The 23494-nt window shown below is 36.3% G+C and overlaps 3 protein-coding genes across 13 annotated transcripts; 2 read left to right on the forward strand and 1 right to left on the reverse strand.

Annotated features, from left to right (window-relative positions):
• The first annotated feature begins 4381 nt into the window (after positions 1 to 4381).
• Positions 4382 to 7251, forward strand: LOC145076829 (putative polygalacturonase). Its single transcript, XM_079022630.1, has 6 exons — positions 4382 to 4587; positions 5312 to 5629; positions 5706 to 5826; positions 5893 to 6067; positions 6146 to 6216; positions 6308 to 7251. The coding sequence occupies exons 1-6, from the start codon at positions 4576 to 4578 to the stop codon at positions 6970 to 6972; spliced, it is 1362 nt and encodes a 453-aa protein (XP_078878756.1). The 5' UTR covers positions 4382 to 4575; the 3' UTR covers positions 6973 to 7251.
• Positions 7252 to 7366: 115 nt separating this feature from the next.
• NDT1 (NAD+ transporter 1) lies at positions 7367 to 10480 on the reverse strand. Of its 2 annotated transcripts, none has more exons than XM_079022632.1 (9): positions 10054 to 10480; positions 9823 to 9918; positions 9447 to 9553; positions 8787 to 8832; positions 8581 to 8690; positions 8405 to 8499; positions 8200 to 8288; positions 8051 to 8112; positions 7367 to 7952 (listed from the first exon to the last, which is right to left on the reverse strand). In XM_079022632.1, exons 1-9 carry the CDS (start codon positions 10121 to 10123, stop codon positions 7713 to 7715), a joined length of 915 nt encoding a protein of 304 aa, XP_078878758.1. In that variant the 5' UTR covers positions 10124 to 10480; the 3' UTR covers positions 7367 to 7712. The 2 variants fall into 2 exon arrangements, with proteins under 2 accessions (XP_078878758.1, XP_078878757.1); XM_079022631.1 differs by having other exon boundaries at positions 8018 to 8112; positions 10054 to 10479.
• A 10228-nt stretch (positions 10481 to 20708) lies between these two features.
• LOC145073370 (Myb/SANT-like DNA-binding domain protein) lies at positions 20709 to 23052 on the forward strand. 10 transcript variants are annotated; one of them, XM_079019918.1, is made up of 6 exons: positions 20726 to 20855; positions 21102 to 21186; positions 21353 to 21451; positions 21533 to 21942; positions 22040 to 22498; positions 22574 to 23052. In XM_079019918.1, exons 4-6 carry the CDS (start codon positions 21595 to 21597, stop codon positions 22895 to 22897), a joined length of 1131 nt encoding a protein of 376 aa, XP_078876044.1. In that variant the 5' UTR covers positions 20726 to 20855; positions 21102 to 21186; positions 21353 to 21451; positions 21533 to 21594; the 3' UTR covers positions 22898 to 23052. The 10 variants fall into 10 exon arrangements, with proteins under 10 accessions (XP_078876043.1, XP_078876044.1, XP_078876046.1 ...); XM_079019920.1 differs by having other exon boundaries at positions 21363 to 21451; XM_079019919.1 differs by having other exon boundaries at positions 20745 to 20855; positions 21077 to 21186.
• Positions 23053 to 23494: the final 442 nt, after the last annotated feature.

Here is a 23494-nt window from a genome sequence, read left to right on the forward strand (position 1 = left end):
AGATTTTGGCTTTACAGAAGTTTACACGGCCGTGTAAATGAAAGGGTTGAGTTTACACGGGCCGTGTAAATGCATACTCATGAGCAATGTACTTCAAAGGCCTGGCAGATTTGATAAATTTACTTTTTGTATATACACGGCCGTGTAAATGATCAGTTATAGTTTACACGGGCCGTGTAAACGTGTCGCCAGTTTTTAAAACAATTTCATTCTAATTTAAAGAAGGTAACCAGTTCCAAAGGGAGGGGGTCATATTTTGGAGTTCTAGGAGGCGATTTTGGGAGCTTTAAGAAGATATTTGTTGCTTGAAAATACTTGGATTTCATTTTGATTTCAATTTGTAAGGTTTAACTCTTAATTTCTAGGTTTGTGTTTGTTCTAGTCATGAGTGGCTAGAAACTTAATTCTCCAACTTTATGTCTAGACATTTGGATGTGATTTCAATCATATGACTTGATGTTTGCTTTCAGTTTTCTATCTAGTGAATTTGATTTTGTCTCAATTGAATGTTTGATTCTAATTGTGATTCTTATTGGCCATTTGAATTAGGGTTAGATTATTCAAGTTATCTAATTGCAAAATCCGTAATTGTTTTGTAAATTGGACTAGGTAACAAGCACTAATCTGATTTCTATTGAATGAAATTAGTGTAAATCTTTTCACACATTCTTACGCTCCCGAGCTTGTGAGGAGTATTGAGTGTTGTTGGGAACATTCACATAAAGTTTAAAGCAGCCTTTCAATCTAATTCTAAGAGCTTGTTTAGATTAGGTTAGTAAGGTTAGGATTAATCAAGGAGCTTATTTTGGTTAATTATTGTGGTGAATGGGAAGTGTTAGAGCTTGTTAACACTTTCAAGTACCAACTTAGATATAATTAAACAAATATGTTGTCATCCATGGAATCACATTGTTAATTTGTCTTGCATAGAGTTAGAGTACTTACAAATCTTGAAGTTATTTCACTTAATCATTTACTTACTTATTAATTTAATTCTTTATTTGAATCATTGCATTCAAGACCACCCCCTTAATCTTTTGTGACTACTGTACCTTGTGCAAAGAGGTATAGACTAATTATTCCGTGTCTCTGTGGATCGACCCCACTTGCCTTGTACTACCTTTTAGTGCAACATAGTGGTATTCTTTTGGAGTATATCGTACCCCTTTATTTTTTGGGTTTGACACGCCTAACATCAAAACATAAATATAAAGGGGGGTTTTTTAAATTAAACTAAAAACTAAAAATGTAGTGATATTAAAATTAAACGAAAAATCAATAATAAAAATTATTTCAGTTCTGCTGCGACTTTCCTAATCATGCAACTATCCCAGATCTGATTATTTGAGATGCGTTCTATCTAAGCTGGTACTGAGAAAAACTAACAAGCTTTAGTATAATCTCTTTTACCTAAACTAGTTAATCAAAACAAGCTCTTTGAATTAACCCTAACTTTTTACTGTTCAATTAAACAAGCTCTTAATTAAGATCAGAAAAATTACATTAAGTTCTTTGTAAAATCCCCAACAATACCCAATACTTCTCACAAGCTCGGAAGCGTAAATATATGATTTTTCAGTTTATATCATAGTTAAGTCCCAAAACGGAAACAATCTGATACTTGTTACTTTTACCAGTTGACAATAACAATTACAGATTCTATTAACTGATTAACTGGAATGATAAAACCCTAACTAGGTGATCAAGTTAACAAGAATTTAAAACTAAAAGTTCATTAAGATCAAAACTGGAAAATCTAGAAAGAAACACAAATCAAAAATCAGATCTGAAAACTAATCACATGAGAAGTACTAGTTTGTGTAGAACTGAAAACTAAAGTTTAGCCAGACATGGCCAAAAACGAAATCAAACTAGATAAAAGAAACATTTACTGATCAATATACTAAACTAAATGTGTGAGATGATTCGTAGCCTTCGGATCTTCAGAAATCGCTGAAAGACTTCAAAAATCATCTTCTGAAGTGGTTTTCTTCGTCTGGAATCGTCCAGCCCTTACAACTGATTATGAGGGTTGTATTTATACTCAAGTTGGAAGCTTTCGGAACAAGAAACGGATAACATGCGATCACATGTATTGAGGTTGCGATCGCAGGTTTTAAAATAAATGTGTCACGGGCCTTTTTAATGAAGTAGGAAGCAATTTTGACACTTTTTGGCAAAGTTGCGATCGCATATAGCAAATTTGCGATTGCATGTTTTGAGTTTTTACTCCTGGATGAATTTTTGGCACAAAAAAAACTTGAAGACAAGTTACGACCAAACTTACGATCGCATAAAGGCTCCTTGCGATCGCATGAACAAGATTTGTGATCGCATGTTTTGCCTAAGACGTCTGAAATTTTGTCTACTTTCCAGTTCATTTTGAATCTCGTCAATCGGAGTTACGGTTCATAAGATATGGTCAAAATACTGATAGGGGGTCAAAGCTGCTAGCAACATCCTTTAGCTTCAGATTGTAGATTCTATCTTCGTGTGATCAATTCAATCGAATGTTTCTCAGCCAAAACATCTTCCAATCATTCCTCAACGTACTCCTTAAGTTCCAAGCTCCATTTTAAGCTCCAAACGTGCATCCAACTGCTCCCAAAGCACTGCTCCACTCGAACTATCTGAAATTGACATAAAAACATGAGCAGTACGAGAATTCTAACAAAATACATGGGTGAACATTATTTAAATAAATGACATGAAAATGTAAAAATATGATGCTAAATGATAAGAAAAACTACCCTAAAAGATGCATAAAATGACATCTAACAGTCATCGTCAATACAGTACATAAGCATAAACGAAAAATAACATAGGTCTTACAACATCTATTATTCTACTGACCTATAATCCATAAATCTCTCATCTGATCATCACACATACGCTCTTGTGCCACTACCTGTAATACAAGAAACTGAGCGGGTCAGGCTTGGGAGCCTAATGAGCACATAGTGTTTTCAACCCATAATAATTAAATTCTTTATTTTTATTAAATCATTCAACCTGATTACTCATTCTCGTTATCCTCACGTTATGTCCCTAAAGAATCTAATTCAAGGGTCCTAACCTAAGGATTATCTTTGGGATTGACAATAATGCTGAGGGGATTCCTCAGCAATATATGTCAGTAAGGAAACCATGAGGGGGATGGAGTACACCTGGTGAACACGTAGTTTAAAAACACCTACATGTTGCGAGTCTGCTAGCGTTCCACTAGACTGTCTAGAATAGTTTGTGGTCGTCATTTATATTGGATCATCTTTAAAGTCAAGGCCTCTCATCATCTATTTCATCTTTCATCTTTTATCATCTATATCATATTTTATTTCCCATCTAGCATAGATATCAGGAACACATATAATAGACACATATAACATGTAATTTATATAAAATACTTCATATTTATGTGTAAGATGAAAGTAACTTTGCACTCACTTGTTAAAGTGATGACTCAAAATTCGGGCAGCGCTTCGCTTCTAGCAACTGTCTTTTCCTTTGACGTAACCTAGTGTCTTTATCACTAAGTCTTCGTCTAATATTTATTGCGACTAATTATTAGTCTAGATTCATCATTAACTCAAAGTCTAGTTCAAGATCTATTAAGTAAGGAACAATCAGGTATGATCATATTAGAGGTAGGGTCCGTTTGGTATACAAAGTATACTGTTATGGAAATCTCACTTTAAACACCTCACTAAATCCAGCCTAGATATAATCCCATAAGTAGATCAATCAGTATAACGACTTGGAATTACTGATAAAATCTTGTTTATAGGTTCATAATAACGATAATGAACTTAAACATAAGTTATACTTAAAGTACGGTAAACATAATTCAACTTACAGGTGGTTTAGCGAGAAACCGAACTCTACTTCTCGGGGCTTTCTAGCGCTCCGGGGCTTCGCTACTAACATCTAGATTTGTTAAAACATTCTTTGATTTCTAATTATAATGTTTAGATATAACTTTGCAATCAAAATTGTTGGTTTTTATCAAATATATACGTTAATTCGTACCATTTTTATTTTCATTTTTTATATAATAATACATAAAAGTTGATCTACATTTGTTAATTATTTATAACAAAGTCATAAAAATATTAAAAAATCACTTAAAAGTTAAAAAAATCTGTTTATTTAGATTTTAGTTTGTTTTAATAGCACGCAAATGTTAAAAAAAGAACAGTCTTTTCTTTTTCAGACTGTAAATGTTTGGTCTATCTTTTTTACTGCAGAGGTCTTTAAATATGACAGTAGATATGGTAGGCAGAACAAAAATTTTACAATATAAAAAACAAAAATTTTACAATATAAAAAACAAACATCACCAAGTTTTAGTTTTAGGAGAAGGTTATGTAAAGAAAGGAATTAGCTTCGGTATTTGCCCTTGTTAAAATGAAATTATAGAAACGGGAAGGTGTAATAGTTTTGTGCTGTCGTTTTCTCTTACCATACGTTGCTGTTCTTTCGTCTTGGTTAATTTCATCATCGTACAACAATCACGCCACTCTTTCTGCTCCCACTCCTGTCTTGGCTGTTCTTGGATCTCTTAACCAGTCAACGAGCATGAAGAGGATAGTAAGTACGTTGTTTCTTTATGTCCTATTTTTCTCAATTTAGCGTACACAGTCTGTCGGATTCTTCAAGAGCTATGTTTTTCCTGATCTGGGTGATTAACGGTCGTAGGTGCTCATATCTTTTAATCCCATTTTGGGTATTTGCACATCCCTCCCTTTTCTTGATTTCAAGTTCCCTTCTTTCTATTTTCTTGTTAGCTTTCTAGACACAGATTTTGAGGTTTTATCCGTGTTGTATGAGATAGATCTGATCTTTGCGATCTCGTTTGTGTATCCACATTGTCTTTGATTTGATGGTACTGATATCTGAAATGACTCAGTAGAGTATAAAGGGCTTTTTGTTAGTTTTTCCATGTCTGTATACTGCTCCAGTCAGTGTGTGTTGCGATCTATCTGTTTCATGACTGATTTTTAAAGATGTAATATAATTATGCTTGATATTCTTGTTATCAGTATCTTAGAGTGTATTCATGTTGACTTACCTCGGATACCTTCTGTAGTGAGTGGGAATTGCTGTCAGATTTTACTTTTAGATCTGTGGCATCACACGTATTGTATCGAATCAAAATCGTACAAATTTAGTTACTATTAGAAAGTGAGCAAAGCACTGCATAAAAATTAAAAAAAAAAAAAAACACTAAACACCTCTGTTATTTAAACAGATGAGATTCCTTCCTTGCCAATTGCCCTGAAACTGTGTTTACCTTTTTTCTTTGGGGTTTCAGGTGGCACTGTTTTTGCTTGTAGCAGCAAGCAATGCTGCTATTGGTTTGTACAAAGGTGAAGGTGGAGAGTGTAATTATGAGAGACATTTGACACCTCGGCCTCATAGTGTTTCCATTCTAGAGTTTGGTGCCGTGGGTGATGGCAAAACTGTAAATACAGTCGCCTTTCAGAATGCAATCTTTTATCTCAAGTCTTTTGCTGACAAGGGTGGCGCTCAACTCTACGTACCATCTGGCCAGTGGCTCACCGGAAGTTTTAGCCTTACAAGTCATCTTACACTCTTTCTCGAGAAAGAAGCCATCATTCTTGGATCCCAGGTCAGCTGTTATATAGCTTGATTGACTCATCCTATCCTCCTCCTCTATATATAAAATGAATGTGTTGGTGTTGTAGGATGTTGATCATTGGAAGGTGATTGAAGCTTTACCTTCTTATGGTAGAGGGATTGATCTCCCAGGTCAAAGATACAGCAGTTTGATCAACGGAGATAATCTAAGTGATGTTGTCATAACAGGTATTATAAAATTATAACAGATAGAATAATTGTTAGGTGAGGTGATACATGTATGTTATGTTATAGGTGACAATGGAGTGATCGATGGGCAAGGGTCTGTGTGGTGGGAAAGTTTTGATTCTCATACACTCAACTATAGTCGTCCAAACATTGTGGAATTCATCAACTGCAAGGATGTTGTTGTTTCAAACATAACTTTTCTAAATCCCCCATCATGGACCATTCATCCTGTATATTGCAGGTAGGTATAGGTATTTACTATTTACATTTACTTAATGTTAACTGTTGATTACTGATTACTGTTTGTTTAAAAATTTAGTAACGTCCTGGTTCAAAATATAACGGCAATCTCTCCACCCAAATCTCCTTACACCAGTGGCTTGGTTCCAGGTATATGCTAAATGTTGATCGATTTTGAATGTGATAGTAGATAGTAGTGATTTTGGAATGATGATAGATGATATTACTTTTACTTGACCAGATTCTTGTGATGGCGTTTGCATTGAGAATAGCAACATCAGCATGGGGCATGATGCGATATGTTTAAAGAGTGGATGGGATGAATATGGAATTGCATTTGGCAGAGCAACAACAAATGTACATGTCAAGGGTGTGCGGCTCGAGTCTTTTTCAGGGTCAGGGCTTGGTTTTGGAAGTGAGATGTCTGGAGGCATATCCGATGTCATTGTGGAAAACGTGAAATTGCATGACTCCCCGACTGGGATTGGGTTTTTCACATCAAAAGGTAGAGGCGGATACATCAAAGATGTTGTCATATCCCATGTCAGCTTTCATAATGTTGTGCTTGCGATCGAGGTTACGGGTGAGGACAACGTTCATGCTGATGATGAATATGATCCTGATGCCTTCCCTGTCATCCAACACATCACTTTCAACAACTTCACTGGCCTGAATATTACTTCACCGGGACGCCTTTTTGGTATTCGTGAATCTCCTTTCACTTCCATCTGTCTCTCTAATGTTTCTCTTCTCCTCACCACCTCATCTTCTTCTTCTTGGTTGTGTTCCAATGTGTTGGGTTTCTCTGAAAACGTATCCCCTATGCCCTGCTTTCAACTCCAAGCCTTTCCTTGGAACTCTTCAGCTTGTTTTCCTGCTTCAACCTCTCGTATTGCATCCCTATAAACCCCTAATTTCAAGTCATCAGTTTAAATCCATATTTTCCAACCAATTCTTCATGTCATCAAGTCTGTGTACATCCTTGTTTCCCTTTATTTCATGTCCCAAAAATTTTGGTAGCAGGTTGATTTCAATTCTCATTTTTGTGATTTGTTTCTTGTGCATTCTTACTGTATATTTAGTTTGGATGTCAGCAATTGCTATAGCTGGACAAAACCACAAGAAACTTTTTAGCGGTGTATTTATTATGAATTTGTCTTTAATAGATTTTTGTGTGTTGTAACATGCGTACAGAAAGGGTCGAACAGCAATCACCTAAACAGCTAAATCATTCCAATGCTCAAATGTATCTGAACAATGTTATTTTAAAATTTTCTTCCTCACCAAGAGTACATGAATATGACAGATGGAATTTGGTAATAAGCATAAAAACAAGTAAATTACACATTTTGTTTCTTTAAAAATCTATAATCTGCGAGACAGTAATCTTAATTTATACATTTCAAATTCAGAAACTATGAGTAAAATGATGGTATGTTTGTATGTAGATTGGGCTGGGTGGGGCAATAAACAAAGAAAAGCATGTCTGTAATCTGTATTGTAAAAAATAACTGTGGCTATATATATATATATATATATATATATATATATATATATATATATATATATATATATATATATATATAATCAATTGATGGTTCTTTGTAGTTTCCAAAAATCAAAATAGGTAAGAGGAGGAGGGTATTTCATTTTGACAATATGTGGGGAGGAGGAGGGGGGAAGGAATTAAGAAGAAGTCGGTGAATCATCTCAAAGGTAGTAAATGTAATAACGGCAGCCGGAGTCGTCCTCAGGAGATTTGTAGCACACCCACGGTAAAAACCAGGGACGCCCTCACGCTCAAACACTTTCTTTATGCAATCCACCATTCCTGAGTACCTCTTTTCAGAGTGGTGTCCCTGTTCTTGAAGCCTCGCCCTAACAACCTGTTCAATCAATGTTTCATCGAATGAATGATACTTTAGAAACCATAAATCAAATAATATCCTACCTCATGTGGATATGTGAGAGTAGATGCAAATACTTTAGAAACTGAAGAGGCAACAGCAACATCACGTGCACCAAGTTGATCCACCTCTATATTATCTGTGCCATGCCCATCATACCAATCTTAAGATTATATACATAGATAATAAAATAACCTTTACCTTGGGAATTGTTTTTATTTCAGACCTCTTCTAGCCAGATAGCCTTTAATCTTCTCATATGCTGGAAACTGAATGGCAACATGACTGATACCAGCCATTGCAGGTACAAGACCACTGTATGAGGCAAAAACAAAATTCAGTATATATATATTATATATATATATATATATATATATATATATATATATATATATATATATATATATATAATGGAATTGACCTGACCTGACCTGTATAAGCCACGGATACCCTCTTCCCGACCAATTCTCATCAAAGCTGACAGTGTACCACGATATGGCATTACAACTCTTCTCATTCCTTGAGTCTGAGAAAACACAGAAATTACTAAATATACTAATTGGCATCGCATTAATTATAAAATAAAGGGATTAAATCATCATCATACTTGTAGCCTTGTCTTCACAACCCACAAAGGATTTGTTACAATTGTTGTTGCGACTCCAGCCCCTGAAGCAGCTATCATATTGGCACCAAAAGATAGCTGATGACTTCCATCTATTATATCAACAATACATACATACATACACCAATTGTATCAATAAACAGAAAAGCTTCAGAATCCAAAGGAATGAATATATTTCACAATCTAACCAGAGCTAAGTGAACCTTTCAGCCAGTCATAAACAGTAAAATACACCTGCACAGGTTAAAAGTTATTAGCTTTTAAAAATTTAAAATAATCCAACTCAAGCATATGTCAATGTACTTACTACCCCACTGCCATTTAAATTTTAAACATATGGATATTGTTAGAATCAAACTTAACTCTTCCCTCTCATATATATATATATATATATATATATATATATATATATATATATATATATATATATATATATATATATATATATATATATATATATATATATATATATATATATATATATAATGGATGACTTTACAACTGTTCCTTCTGGTTTGGAATTGGATCCACTTATGACTTATGAGAGAAGAAGACATGATAACCAAATATCATAACTGTTTCCTTACATGAGGCTGTGCATCAGCTCATGTGGATATTAAATTATATGTGGGGTGTTTGTGTTTCCTTCTTAAGTAATAATGTTCAGCCTAGCAAATGAGAGAGATATGTTGTATAATTAAATGATTTAATGGACTGTATTCTGTCATATAAATAACTGAAAAGGAAGTTTAATGAACAGGGTTCTGCCTGATAGAAAATATAAAGCCTTGCAGAATGCAGAATTTAAATTTTTAAGAAAAAAAAAAAAATCTCGGTATCTCACACACCGCCCAGTTTGGAAGCAAGGCAATAATAGTTGGAGAAAGGCCACGGTACATGCCACGGAAGCCGTCTTTCCTGACAATCTGTTGTAGGCTCCCGACTATCAGACTGCCTGTTTGTGGTTGATAACAAAAAAGTCAAAGTCAAAAGGCAAAAACTTTATAGATAGATAGATATATACTATATGATTGGAGCCACAAACTATATAAACGTTGTAACATTCAACAGCTCCCACAAGTTTACACAATAATATTAATAAATAGATATAAATATTGCATACCACAATCAAGCATGATCCAAACGAACGACGAGTACACATAATAGTATCCATCACTAGACGATCAAAAGGCGGATTAATTTATGCAGAAATGGTTTGCATACCTCTAATTGTTCCACCGTTAAGCTGCGGTAGACCATGAACCTGAAACCTGGTCTTGATCACATCTAAAGGGCATACAAATGTGGCTGCAAGGACTCCTGCATATTTTCATATTGTAAGACCAGAGAATAAACGCAAAGTAATAAAAAAAAAAAAAAAAAAAGCGTAAAAGGAAAGAATTTTCGTATAATTAAGGATATATAGGAGAGAGAGAGAGACCACCGAAAACGTACCCGCAACAGCGCCGGCGGCGGCATTGCATAGCATGGAGGAGGAAGTAGGGGGCTGATTATCAGCGGTCATTGGTGAAATCGATGGAAATACTTTGAAAATATTGATTAATAGGATGGAAGGAGTCCTCTCTGGAGAGGGAGATCCTGGTCCTAGAGAAGCAAAGTCGCATGGCCAAGAAAAACGAAGGCCAGTAGAATAGAGATCGCTTGATGCAGAAAGAGGTGGATGAGGGAGGGTTTAGCCAAGAAAAACAAAATCAATGGAGGTGTTTAGATCGATGAAATCGAGAGAGAAAACCTATCTGCGGTTTGGGGAAGAGATGAGATGACATCCGTGCCCGGGCTTTGTGAGCTCCAACTTGCAACCCCGATCCGACGTGATCCACATTTTCTTTTCTCTCTAAAATTCTAGGATAAAATGAAGACATGAGTTGCTAACATTTTATACGTTTAAAAATGATCTAAATCGATTGAACAAAATATAGTATATTTTAAATTATATTCATTTTAAACTCCTAAATATTCCACCTAAATATTCAAGTGCCTATTAATTAATTATAACTTTAATCTATTTTAATATTAAAATTATTCATCTTTCAACTAATTAATCAATAACAACCATTCAATACTTTTTTTTTAAAATTTATGTTGTGTAATTACTAAGTATTTAAACTAATATAATATAATTTATAAGTATAAAATGATTGGTAGGTAGACCAAAAAACCTTTGGTCTTTGTTTCAAAATATATTCTTTCCCTAAATAGTCCAAACACTATGGTGAACAAAACCAATAGTTTAAGAGTATGATTTAGAACATGTATGTTAGCCGTTCTAAAAAAAATGATTGGTAGTTGCATAGTTTTGTATTTTACTATGAAAGAGGTTATACACAAATACAAATTACAAAGTGAGGAGAAAACATATAGAAAGAAGAATAAAAAAATAAATATTTTTGTGTCGGTTTGAGTTTCTTTTTGCTGCTTATCAAACCACATTATTGTACGTTCGTAGATATTACTAGAATAACTTAATAGTTTTCGTTATGTCATATAGATTGAAAACAACTATACAATCATTATCGACAATAAAAACATAGGTGCATGAAACACATTTTACAATGAGATTATTCTATATTATTATTTTTTGTGCTTATTTTGTAACTCAAACTCAAACTTATCTAATTAGTTGACGATTTGGATTTTTATTTCACATTTTTTCTATTCTTAATTGATCAATTATGATACTATATATATATATATATATATATATATATATATATATATATATATATAATGATGTTTAATCTTTTGAAAGATTTTTATGCATAATTAGTTATAGAGAAACTATATTAACTGGCATTTGAGAAATTATTAAAAAAACACATGAATATTTAAAGAAATTATTGGAAAAATAAAACATGTGGTTCAATATAAACTAGTGATGAGGCTCATGTTCCGCATGTTATTGTTTTTTTAATGTGTATTTGAATTGAATTTTCTGAAAGAGTATTGTACTTTAATTTCTTTCTTATCAGCATAGTTCAATAATGCAACCAAATTATAACATTGCACACACTTTTCAAAAAATGACATAACTACCCTCATCTCATCGTGATCGTATCCTTGCATTGCAAACATGGGATGGAGGTGTTTATATATTTGGAGGAGACTGTTGCAACATGAAATTCCCATTTGAGGATGACAACATGTTTGCCTGACCTTCAACTTGGAGTTTAAAAGTTTTGCAACCTCCAAATGTGTTAGCAATGACATCGAAAGATATAAAACAATTTTCACTTGTAACATCCCAAAATTCAAGACCAAATATTTCATTTTTAACTTAATAATTCATAAAACAGATTATTGAAAACATCATGAAGTTATCTCTTATCATAAAAATCCATATGTCATATGTCTCAAAACATGTCATAGTATAATAATGTCAGAGTACAAAATCCCAAGAACATAATAGTGCGGAAAATCGTGGTGTGATACGCTGCTATCGTGTCGGCTCCTTTCCCTTCGAAGAAGAAGGAAATGAAACAAAAACTAAAAACCGTAAGCACAAAGCTTAGTGAGTCCCCCCATCATACCACATACCATACAATAAACATATTGTCTAACATGTTTGGGTACTGGCCTACCCATTCGGTCTCTTTCAACCGGTAACTTGCCTAGCATATCAGGGTGCTGGCCTACCCCTTTGGTCTCTTTCAACTGGTAACTTGCCTAACATATCAGGGTGCTGACCTACCCCTTCGGTCCTTTCAACCGTGGTACTGTAAAATCCCGTTTTAAATAGAGTAATTAAATAATAAATTAGGAACCCCAAGAAGCAAGTTTTATTATTAACATATATATATATATATATATATATATATATATATATATATATATATATATACATACATATATATATATATATATATATATATATATATATTTGTCGTCCAAGATCAAATAATAATTAGTGGGGTGTTGGTTTTGGGAAGCCAAATGACGAGATTTGAATCTCCGGGGGTTAAAGTGGAAGTTTCGGATTTAATTTGAAAAAGATTTTAGAAGTCATGGTGTGTTTGGTAAGTAATGGACTTAAATTGAAAGGAATTGAAGGCTTAGGGGGATGATGGTAAATTTTGGGATTTATTTTGAAAGAAAAAGGATAAGGAAGGACTGGAAGTGTCAAGAGGGACAAAGTTTGAGATGGGGCGGGTGCGTATAAATGCATTACGCATGTATTCTAACCCTAACCCTAGGGATCCATCATCAGCCGCAATCACCATCTTACGTCTCCCCACCGGCGCCGCTGCCACCCTTCACTCCTTCTCATTCCGATCAACCAAAGACCGCCGGTGAACATCGTTGCCCCATTAACCGACGAAGTTTGAGATGTGTGTTATTTGAGGAAGTTCACGGGAGAAGTTCCGGATATAATTCCAATTTCTGAATTGAGAATTGATGAAAACAAGAGTTTAATTGAAGAACCAGAGGCAATTGTTGATCGAAAGACTAAGAAGCTTCGACGCAAGATGGTCGGATTAGTGCTTGTCCATTGGAAACATACGAATGGTTCAAATCTCACTTGGGAAACGGAGAGTGACATGTTGAGTCGCTATCCGCATTTGTTTGTTGATGTGTGATTCCGGGGACGGAATCATCCTAAGGGGGAGAGAATTATAACGTCCGCGTTTCCAGGCTAGGCATTATCATCGATGTAATAGTCTAGGTGAACCCTTGTAACTCTTTTTGAAGTATTAATGATGAAATATTTGAGTATTATGTGAATTATGTGTTTATTTTCTTAATTATTATAATTTAATGAATTAAGAATAAAATAAGCGTCAAATTTGCAGTGTGGGATAATCCCGATATCTTTGCATAAAGATGTAGTGGTTGAAACAAGGATTCCGGAGATATAAGGAATAACGAAATCCGAGTTATAACGAAGAAGTTATGACCTGTCGAAGTTTCGCGACAGAACCAACACGACGCTGAATGACGTAAAATATGAATTTAAGATAGAGCGATATCTAGCCTTAGTGATCTAAACGAAAGTCGTAGGGTTCGTTAAACCGAGAGCGTGCATGAAAAGAACGACCAAATCTAACTTCGTATGAGGAAGTTATGATTTTTCGAAGTTTCGACTTAGCGGTATGCAGCCCAAATACTCGAAATAGAGATCGAGTGATATTTAGCCAAAAATTTCTAAATGAGAATTGAAGATCTCATTGATAGTAGTCCAATGATAAAAAGACAGACGAAAACGGAGTTCAGATGAAGGAGTTATGAATTTCGAACAGAGTTTTCCTGTCCCGGCCTACTAAAAATACTATATAAGTAATATACTTATAATATATTAAAAATCAATTCAAAATTAGCCAATGGAGTCTAAACGAGATTTGTAGAGAATAATCTCACCTTCGCATCGATATAAAGAACGTCGAAAACAGAGTTCGTATGCGAAAGTTATGAATTTCTGAAGTTCGGGGCGCGAACCCCAAAGCTGTGTCAGAGACCACGACGTGGCAAGCAGTGCCGCGACGTGGCAAGTCTTCTGACACCTCCGGGAGTCCCCCAGACGCAACTTGCGATGACGTATGCAGTGACGACCAAGCCCACGACGTGGAAAAAGGGTGTCACGACGTGTCAAGGGCCAAATTTGCCCTATAAATAGATTTGAAGGGCCAACCATTTAGGTTGCTATTTTCTCTCCTCTCTCTCCCGTTTTACCTCGATTTACATGCAAGAAATATCCCGAAGCAAGTCCCGAAGCCCCGAAGATCCCAAGAAGTGCAATTCCCGAGCTGAAGCTCTGCCCACGAGGAGTCCGGTTTTTGTGAAGATCTTCCGGATCTACCGAAGAATACTACCTCTACAAGCCGTAGTGTTGTTTGATCATCTTCTGATCAAGTGAGTGTGTAGTTACTTTATTCTAACGCATAATTATGAAGTATTTTATACAAAATACGTGTTATGTGTATATTTTTTTGTTATATGTGTGAATGTATATTCACTTTCTTCTATCTCATGGATATGATTTATTCTCTATGAAATATGTGTTATGTGTATGTGTCTCATCTTTTATCTGGAATGTGTTTTGAATGAACATACTATACAGGTTTTAAACTATGTATAAAAATGTATAGTTTATCTACTAAAATGTTGGGTAGAACATGGGTAGATAGTTGTCTTGTGATAAAAAGATGAGAGGCCTCGATGTTTTTGATTTAGTCATCTAGCGGAGTTTAGATGACGACCACAGACTTTTCTAGACAGTCTTGTGGAACGCTAGCAGGCTCGCCACCTGTAGGTGTTAACGAACTTGGGTGTTCATTCGCTGTACTCCATCCCCCTCATGGTTGCCTTATTTGACTTATATTGCTGAGGAACCCCCGAAGCATGTGTTGTCGCCCCGATGAAATATTATTTGACTAGGTCCCTTATGTTAGTTGTCTTAGGGATGTAAAGTGAGAATAACAGGAATGGGTGATTGGGTTATTGTTGGTTGGTGGAATTAAATATAATTATTTATTGTGGGTTGAAAACCCTATATGCTCACCAGGCTCCCAAGCCTGACCCACTCAGTTTTATTTGTATTACAGGAAGTGGCGCAAGGGCATAAGATGGATGAATCATCAATTTGTTTTGTTTACAAGTCTGTATATGTATATATTTATTGAACGACTTGTAATGTTATCGTTTATGCTTTATGGTCTGTATCGGAACGTGACATCCCGAGTTTTGATTATATAATGAAAATACATTTCTTTATGAAATGCTTTGGTAAATATTATTTTATCATACTTTGTTTTTGGGAACAAATTCCGCAACTCTTTCAAATCAAAAAGATTTACTCTGAAATTAATTTTTAAGCATAAATGAAAATCGGTCTTTTCTGGCCGTGATTTTGGGGATGTCACACAAGGTCAACTCCTTGGTCAAAGTCAACTTCCAGTTGACTGGACTCGTCGAGTCATGGCACAGACTCGTCGAGTCCTTCTCCTACTAACCCGGTCCTACTCGCCAAGTCCCTCTTCCCACTCACTGGGTCACCCTTAACTCACTATGCGGGACTATAGAACTGACTCGCGACCCGACTCTCCGAGTCTAAGAACAACTCGCCGAGTCCCCACGAGCAGATCTCCTACTCGCTTCTATATCCTCACCAAAGCATCCCTTAAGAGGATTTGGGTTTCTGGGACTATTGCTACACGTTAAATTGCTAATTCCGCGTGCAGATACGAAGGGTTGGACCTTCAACACTTAAACCCCTCTTACTCAGAGACAATTCATATGACTCGCCGAGTTTGAAGAACAACTCGTCGAGTTCCAGGCAATCTTCATAGGACTCGCCGAGTTGTTCATCCAACTCGCCGAGTCTAAGACCATCTTCATAGAACTCGCCGAGTCCCTTTCGACCCACTTCCCATACAGACCAAATATGAGACATGCAACGCTTCTAAACCATAGATCTATGCCTCTAGGGCATGCTTATCACGTAAAGTTGCAAACTTTACGTGCATGCATGGCCTTATAAGCTCAAGAAGGTAAATCCAAGCCCTTTAAGAGGTCATACACTCAATAGGGACCTCAATAACTCCAACCACAGAGACTTTACACTTCTAAGATGTCCATAAGGTCCCAATCTGAAGTCCTTTAAGAACATAGAGCATAAACACATGGAGTTTGAGGTTTTAGGGATTGAAAACCACTAATTTGGGACAAAAAGGGGATCTAATGAACTAGTGATCAAGGTAAGAACTTTTCTACCTGAATGGAAGCTTCTCACAGTGTAGATTCCGGATCTACCTCCCCTCCTTGCACACTTCAACCTCTTCCTTCTTCTTCTAAGCTCCAAACCTTCTTCACAAAGCTAAAATCACTCTCAAGAACAATATGGGGGCTAGGGTTTCTCTCTACAGCTCTCTGGAAGTGTTAGGGACAAAGGAGGCCAAGTTAGAGCGTTTAAATAGGGTGCAAACACCCGGATTAGGGTTTTTGCCCAAACAGGGTCTACTCGCCGAGTCCGGGAACCGACTCACCGAGTCCAAAGTTCAGACCCCGCGTCTTATCCCGCTCCTACTCGGCGAGTTGGTCCTTCAACCCACCGAGTCCAAGGCAAAAACTCATTATTTTAAAATATTAATCACAAGGAGTACGTACCAGGAACTAGGTGCTACATACCTAACCTACCCTCCAGTTTATTTCAACCGGTTACGGGGCCTACTTCACCCTTCCTACCACTACCACATATTAACATAGCATACAAGCACATAAATCTCTACAGATAGTTGCATACCAGACAATTATCACAAAGATAGTCATCTCTACTACAAGCAACTACTAGTGGGCCGACATTAGTGTCTTCGACCCACTCATACAGGGAAGATAACTCACCTCACACTGCTGGAGTTCACTGCAAGAATCCTTAGCTACTGCACTGGCAACTCATCGAACTATCAATACCAAAATATCACCCAATTAGCAATTGGGACCCACACCATGATCCATAATCCATACTTGGGGTAAAATGACCATTTTACCCCTGGCCCAACAAGATTCATAACTAAGGCTCAAGCCCAAACCAAACAATCCCAAAACTCCAAAATCCATAAAAGCCCACTAATGGCCCAATTTTCCAAATTGGGCGTAACTCCCAAAATGGGCCTTCCTTTTTTAGTTCAACATATTCCTAGCCAAAAATATCTGATTTCTGATGGCCCACAAAGGCCTAAAGTAGCAAAGTCCAATGAATGGCCCAAACCGAGGCCCACTTGTGTAAAACCCACTCTGACTAAGTACGCAACGCGTACTGGGTTTGTGACCTGTACGTTGTGCGTACCAGCTTGTACGCCCAACGTACTCCTCTGTTAAGTCCTTTTTGCTATTAAGCACTTAATGCTTTAAACCAATGGACCAAATCACAGATCTAAGCCCTACTTAACGTCTAAACCCATGTCCCATAAAGTCACTGACTTGGTGATTTTGCATGCCTCACGTAAGACCAAACTCCAAAAATGGCATTCTACTTCCATAAAAGTGACCTTAACTCATGCATAAACTCTTAAAGACCTTCAAGGTGGCAACTTTCTGTCTTAGGGACTCAAATAGCACCAAGGGTGGCAACCCTAAGCCTAGGAAACGAATTTGAACCATAAGGCTTCATCCTTGGGACCAAAAAGGTCCAAAAACCCAACACAAGAGATCTAAGGAAACAACCACCAAGTTTAAGACTTTATACCTCAAATGAGAGTCAAAAGCTGATGAGGTTCTGGATCTACAAACTCTAACTTCTTCAAAGAATCTTCAAGAGTGAACACCTTCTTCAAAAGAACCAAAATACTCTTCTAATGGACTTCTAAGCTCCAAGAACACACAAGGAAGGATTAGGGTTTCGTGAAAACTATCTAAGGGTGAGAGAGTGGTTGGGCTTTAAGGCATCATGTTTCTTATATAGTGCAAAACCTTAAAATCTAGGGTTTTGGTCTGAAGGGAGTATGCCTCGCGTACCTCTTAGTACGCCCGACGTACTCACAAACCACCCATAACCAATTGACCTTATACCTTGGGCGTAACTTTGCTTACGTTGGGCGTTCCCAGCTAGGCACGTGCATACGTCCTTGCATGCATGGGACTGATCTGCCAAACATCTCAATTAGGGGCTAATTCTGCCAAAACCTTCAAAGTGCCATAACTTCCTCATCCAACGTCCGTTTCCATTGAACCTTATATCCACAAAAAGGTGGTGAGAATCCCTACACTCCTAATAACTAATCCAAGCCTTAAAACCTCCAGACATAACCCAAGACCCATAAAAGACCGAGTCATTAAGTTACGATTATACCCTTGTCCTCCGAAGACACAATCGGATACTTGGACCACTTATACCATGACACCCACATCCGAACTGGGCCAAATCCTTCCTCTCCAAGGCCCTAAGCCTTATGACAACTGATGATTGGGCCGTAGCCCCGAGCAACGAAACACTTTTTAAAACCGGGTGTTACAATAAAACACAAGTAAGAAATCTTAGTTATGAGTAAAAGAAATTATGAAAATGTCGGATATGTAGTGTAAAGATTATGGAATACATATCTAGAATGTATAACGACATTCCAAAACATATAAAGACAATACATAATATATGTATGGGATGTAAGTTGTCAGTTTGGCGTTGATTATGTGAGTCTGAAATATACGCTGTTAGATTCTCAATCAACTTTACATCAGAGTTCACCAAACTCACATCAACTCTAGAACAAACATAACTTTCTCAGGATGATGTGTTACAAAAAATGGTTAGTTTTCAAAAACTTAAAAATTAATTATTTTTGTTAATAAGACCAATTTATATAGGTAAGTTTAATTAATATAACTGCTCATTAATATTTTTAGAGTAAATTATTAAAATCGTCCCTATAATTTGGTTAAAATTACGTGTTTGGTCCCTAACGTTTTTTTCCACTCGGACCATCCCTCTGGTTTGTTTTTATTTCGGTTATGGTCCTTGACTGACATGAAAAGACAATTTTACCTTTGTTATATTTTTTCCCAAATTTTGAATAACTAGTAAACACTTATTTATAATAATAAATCATTGGGTCCCACCACCCTTTCCTAACTCCTACCCCCGCACATCTTCTTCCTTTATCTCATATACTTCCCTAGAACAGGCCTCCTTTGCCGGCAATCACTAGTTCACAGACCATTGACCACTGCAGTCGGAAATCAATGGAGCACCCCCACCCTTATACTTTGTCCCTTCATGTTCTATGGAGTTGCTCACCACCATGACTTTAATCAAATCTTGTGCACCACAATCTCCTTTATCAACTCCGGCGAGTACAAAAAATCTAGAAAAATCAAACCTAATGCAATCCAGAAAAATAACCTAATCAAACCTGATGCAATTATCCAAACAAATCAAATGCATAAAAATCCTCTAACTTACCTAAAATTAAATCCACTAAACCTAACCCCCACCACCACCTCTAAAATCAAATCACCGACACTGTCACCGAACCAACGTCACTACCGTCGACCACCGCTAACATAGAAAATAGACGGTTGGAAAGAGGGATAACAAAGAGCAACGACAGGAAAGAGAGATGATTTCAGAAAGTGTTGTAGCGGTGTCAGTGATATTTCAATGATTCAAAGATCGAGCAGAGTGCAGATCGACGATGTCACTCATCGTGTTCCTTCTTATACATAAGTATCAGAGTACATATCCAACACCAAATATATATTAACATCGTTTTCAGATGGCAGATTGCAGTCCATGGAGAAATTGAAATCAATTTTTGGATCTGAAAACATAAATCTGAAAAACAAATACCCAATTTCTTTTTCTTATTTCGACCCATGTTCTTCAGGTACAAAACCGAACAAGATCAAGAGATATAGAGTGATAGAAATCGAGTAGATAAGGAACATGGGTTGCAACAGCGTAGGTCTCGTGGAGGACACATTAGGTCTTCATTTTTTTTGGTTTATTCAATATGTGGGTTGAATATGCAAACTACAGTTGATTAGGTCTTCCAAAAAGGAACTGGGATCGTTTAGTCTCAAAATGGTGTTTGAATCTTCAACATGGTGAGGGTTGAAGATGTAAAATACAACCGATTAAAGCAGATTGGTACCCTTCCGGTGACACCCCCCACCCCATGTGAGAAATTGATATTTTTTCAAGATGAAGGAATCAAAGAGAGTGCGAGAAGGGAAGAAGAAGTAGATAACAAGGGGCGACGACAGAGCGATGATGCAGAATAAATATGGTCACCGGAGACGAGGATTTGGAGTCACTGGAAACTGAGATGGGGCACGTCCCATTTTCTAATTTCAAGATGATTTTTTAATTTCAAGATGAAGGGATGAGGTTGGTGAGGTAGAGGTGGGCCACACTTTTTTTCTTTTTTCTTTTTAATTTATAAATAATAATAAAAACAATAAAATAATTGAAAAAGAAATTCATAAGGATATTATAAATTCATGTCTGATAGAGACCAACAATGCAATAAAATTAAATTATAAAGACGATCTGAATGCAAATTTTTTTTTCTTTTTTTATGAATGGAAGATGTAATTTTAACCACACCATATTTTAGTAATTTACTCATAATTTTTATTTTTGAAGGCCTTTGTGGCTGAGATGGGCTTTAGGACCATGTAGGCCCGGATCGTCCAGGGATAGGGTCTTGTGATGACCAAGGATAGCGTCTCGTCTGTTCCCGGTATCTGCTTTTTTCTAAATCGCGCCATCGGCGACGGAAGTTCGTTGGGAATTCCGTTACACATGCCTGGTACTTTATCCATCCAACATTTGCTGTTATATTTGTATATGTTTTTATTTCATCAACATTCTTGATCGAATCTAATGTATTTTCACTATGCGTTCTTCTATCTGTGTGTGTTTGATCCCCATGTCATGTTTGATGTAGATTTGCTTATTTCACTATCTGTTGCTTCCTGCAACTGTTTGTTTGCGTTAAATTTAGTAAATCATTAAACGGTATTTCTTTAGTCTAACATGTTACAGAAAAACATAGGATGTGGAACTGTGGAAGACTGGAAGTAATCAGAAATTTGTACACTCAGCCATTAATAGACATGAAAGAAACTAGGATGACGACGGTAACTAACTCGCTATTAACATAATTTTACAATCCACCCACTAATATTGACCCGCCATATTAATATTATATAGGCACAATCCACCAAATAAACCCTAATTAAGCAAACATTAAAAACTGTAAAATTAAAATCACCCCAACATCCTCCCTTAGTTCCAATTTTGTAGTATGCTTCAGCTTGATAAACTCTTCAATTCCATGGTCACTCAAGCCGGAGTTTCAACAAAGGGAAGCTTATCTCTCTACTAGATAAGTGTTAAATGCGTGTAATAACAATGTACTTTATTTTTTTAACAATGTACGTTTTTTTTACAAAATTTAATGTTTATAGCAATGGTAAAATGTAGGTTGGTATAAACAGTAAAAAGGTGAAAGTAAATCAGAAATGTGGTAGGAGGTGTTACAGTGTATGGAAAAGGGGATGAGGCAGAGGCAGCAAAGAAATAGTGATGGATTGCGCACTATATGGACACCTGAAATGGACAGATATTTCATTGAGCTGATGCTAGAAGAAGCTGGAAAAGGGAACAGGATTGATGATCATTTATTTAGTAAACGAGCATGGAACCACATGACGCTCTTGTTTAATACAAAATTCAGGTTTCAATATGAAAAAGATGTTTTGAAAAACCGACACAAAACATTAAGAAATGTGTACAAGGTAATAAACAAGCTCCTTGCCCTAGATGGGTTTAGCTGGGACCATACTCGACAAATGGTGACCGCTCATAATGAAGTCTGGGATGATTATATCAAGGTACATTTACATTTTTTTTAAATATATATATATATATATATATATATATATATATATATATATATATATATATTATAATATTATATGCATGCGGCAGGTACACCCAGGTGCTCGGTCATACAGAATAAAAAGCATTCCGTATTACTATGATTTATGTGAGATATATAAAAAAAAAATATCCGGTATTGTTGATACTTCTTGTGGTATTATTGTTGTTGATGAGTTTATGATGGATGAAGAGGTTGAGGCTGGAGGGAGTCGGACATATTGGGAGCCAGGGATGGATGGATACTTGATTGAGCTGATGGTGGGCCAGCTTCAGAAAGGAAACCAGATAGACGGCTTGTTCCTCAAGCAAGCATGGATGGAGATGATCAACTCCTTTAATCACAGGTTTGGTTTCAAGTATCATCTTCATACTCTCAAGAACCGATACAAGACCTTTAAGAGACAATATAACACCATAAACAAGCTTCTCGGATCACAAGGCTTTTTATGGGATGATTTACGCCAAATGGTAGTTGCTGATGATCACACCTGGCAGGATTACATCCAGGTCTGAATGCATCATCCGTCTTTTAATTTTTAAAATTTTTTTTTTTTTTTAACAATGCATATATGCATTATGCAGACAAATCCAGATGCACGCCAATACATGACACGACCAGTGCCTTATTACAAGGATTTGTGTATTGTATTTGTATGTAAAGAGACTCTTACTACTGTTTCAGCAGCAGATGATCAGCAGGAGTCTTCCCATAACTCCTCTGTTGCTGTAGAACATGTGATTGAAGCCATTCAGGGCTTACCTGACATGGATGACGACCTCATCTTGGATGCTTGTGATTTTCTCGAAGATGATAAAAAAGCCAAAACATTTTTATCCTTGGATCTTAGACTAAGAAGGAAGTGGTTAATTAGGAAACTTCGCCCCCAACCTTCAACTGCTACTTAAATAATTTTGTATTGTGTTGTGAAATTACAAAAACATGACAAGATACGCCATTCTCCTTAAAAGAGATTTGCAAATCATTTGATAGGAAGAGCAATCACTGTGGTACTGCGACCAATGAGAAATATAATCATCTAAACCTACTTTTCTGTCGACCAGTGACAACATTTTTGTATACATCTTGATTGCATGATTAAAGATAAAAAAAAAAAAAAAATTAGTTTTAGCACTCGCTGCAGCTTCCTATATTATTGTTTGTATCTTCTGATCAGTTTTGTTTAACTTTTAAGTACATAACTGAATAGTCTTTTGTCATACCGGACAAAAACTCAATTAAATTTACAATAATGCCACAAATATATGTCTACTGGGGGTACTCCACCCCTTTAATGACACCTATTAATAGATTAATAAGGCCATATGCATGGTATACTCCCTACGAACCACAAACCACCATATGTGGCGTTGTTATACTACCCACAATGAAAGAAGAGAAACAGAGAGAAGAGGGTTGCAAAAAGGTGATTGATCGCCCTCTCTTGTATTATGGTGGTGGCCACAATTCACAACGCCCCACTCCTAAGTTCTCAATGTCATTTT

This window comes from Lactuca serriola, chromosome 9, assembly GCF_051521515.1.
Source record: "Lactuca serriola cultivar US96UC23 chromosome 9, Lser_US96UC23_V15, whole genome shotgun sequence".
NCBI lineage: Eukaryota > Viridiplantae > Streptophyta > Magnoliopsida > Asterales > Asteraceae > Lactuca > Lactuca serriola.

Excerpts from the sequence above, each read along its gene's own strand:
- NDT1 (XM_079022631.1), bottom strand. The coding sequence starts at position 10,123 with ATGACCGCTGATAATCAGCCCCCTACTTCCTCCTCCATGCTATGCAAT. Across the intron at positions 9,554-9,822 it reads TAACGGTGGAACAATTAGAG|GCAGTCTGATAGTCGGGAGC; the intron begins GTATGCAAACCA and ends AACCACAAACAG. Across the intron at positions 8,113-8,199 it reads AGGCTATCTGGCTAGAAGAG|ATAATATAGAGGTGGATCAA; the intron begins GTCTGAAATAAA and ends GGCATGGCACAG.
- LOC145076829 (XM_079022630.1), top strand. Across the intron at positions 5,630-5,705 it reads CCATCATTCTTGGATCCCAG|GATGTTGATCATTGGAAGGT; the intron begins GTCAGCTGTTAT and ends TTGGTGTTGTAG. Across the intron at positions 5,827-5,892 it reads AAGTGATGTTGTCATAACAG|GTGACAATGGAGTGATCGAT; the intron begins GTATTATAAAAT and ends GTTATGTTATAG.
- LOC145073370 (XM_079019917.1), top strand. The coding sequence starts at position 21,595 with ATGGAAAAGGGGATGAGGCAGAGGCAGCAAAGAAATAGTGATGGATTG. Across the intron at positions 21,943-22,039 it reads TCTGGGATGATTATATCAAG|GTACACCCAGGTGCTCGGTC; the intron begins GTACATTTACAT and ends TGCATGCGGCAG. Across the intron at positions 22,499-22,573 it reads CCTGGCAGGATTACATCCAG|ACAAATCCAGATGCACGCCA; the intron begins GTCTGAATGCAT and ends TGCATTATGCAG.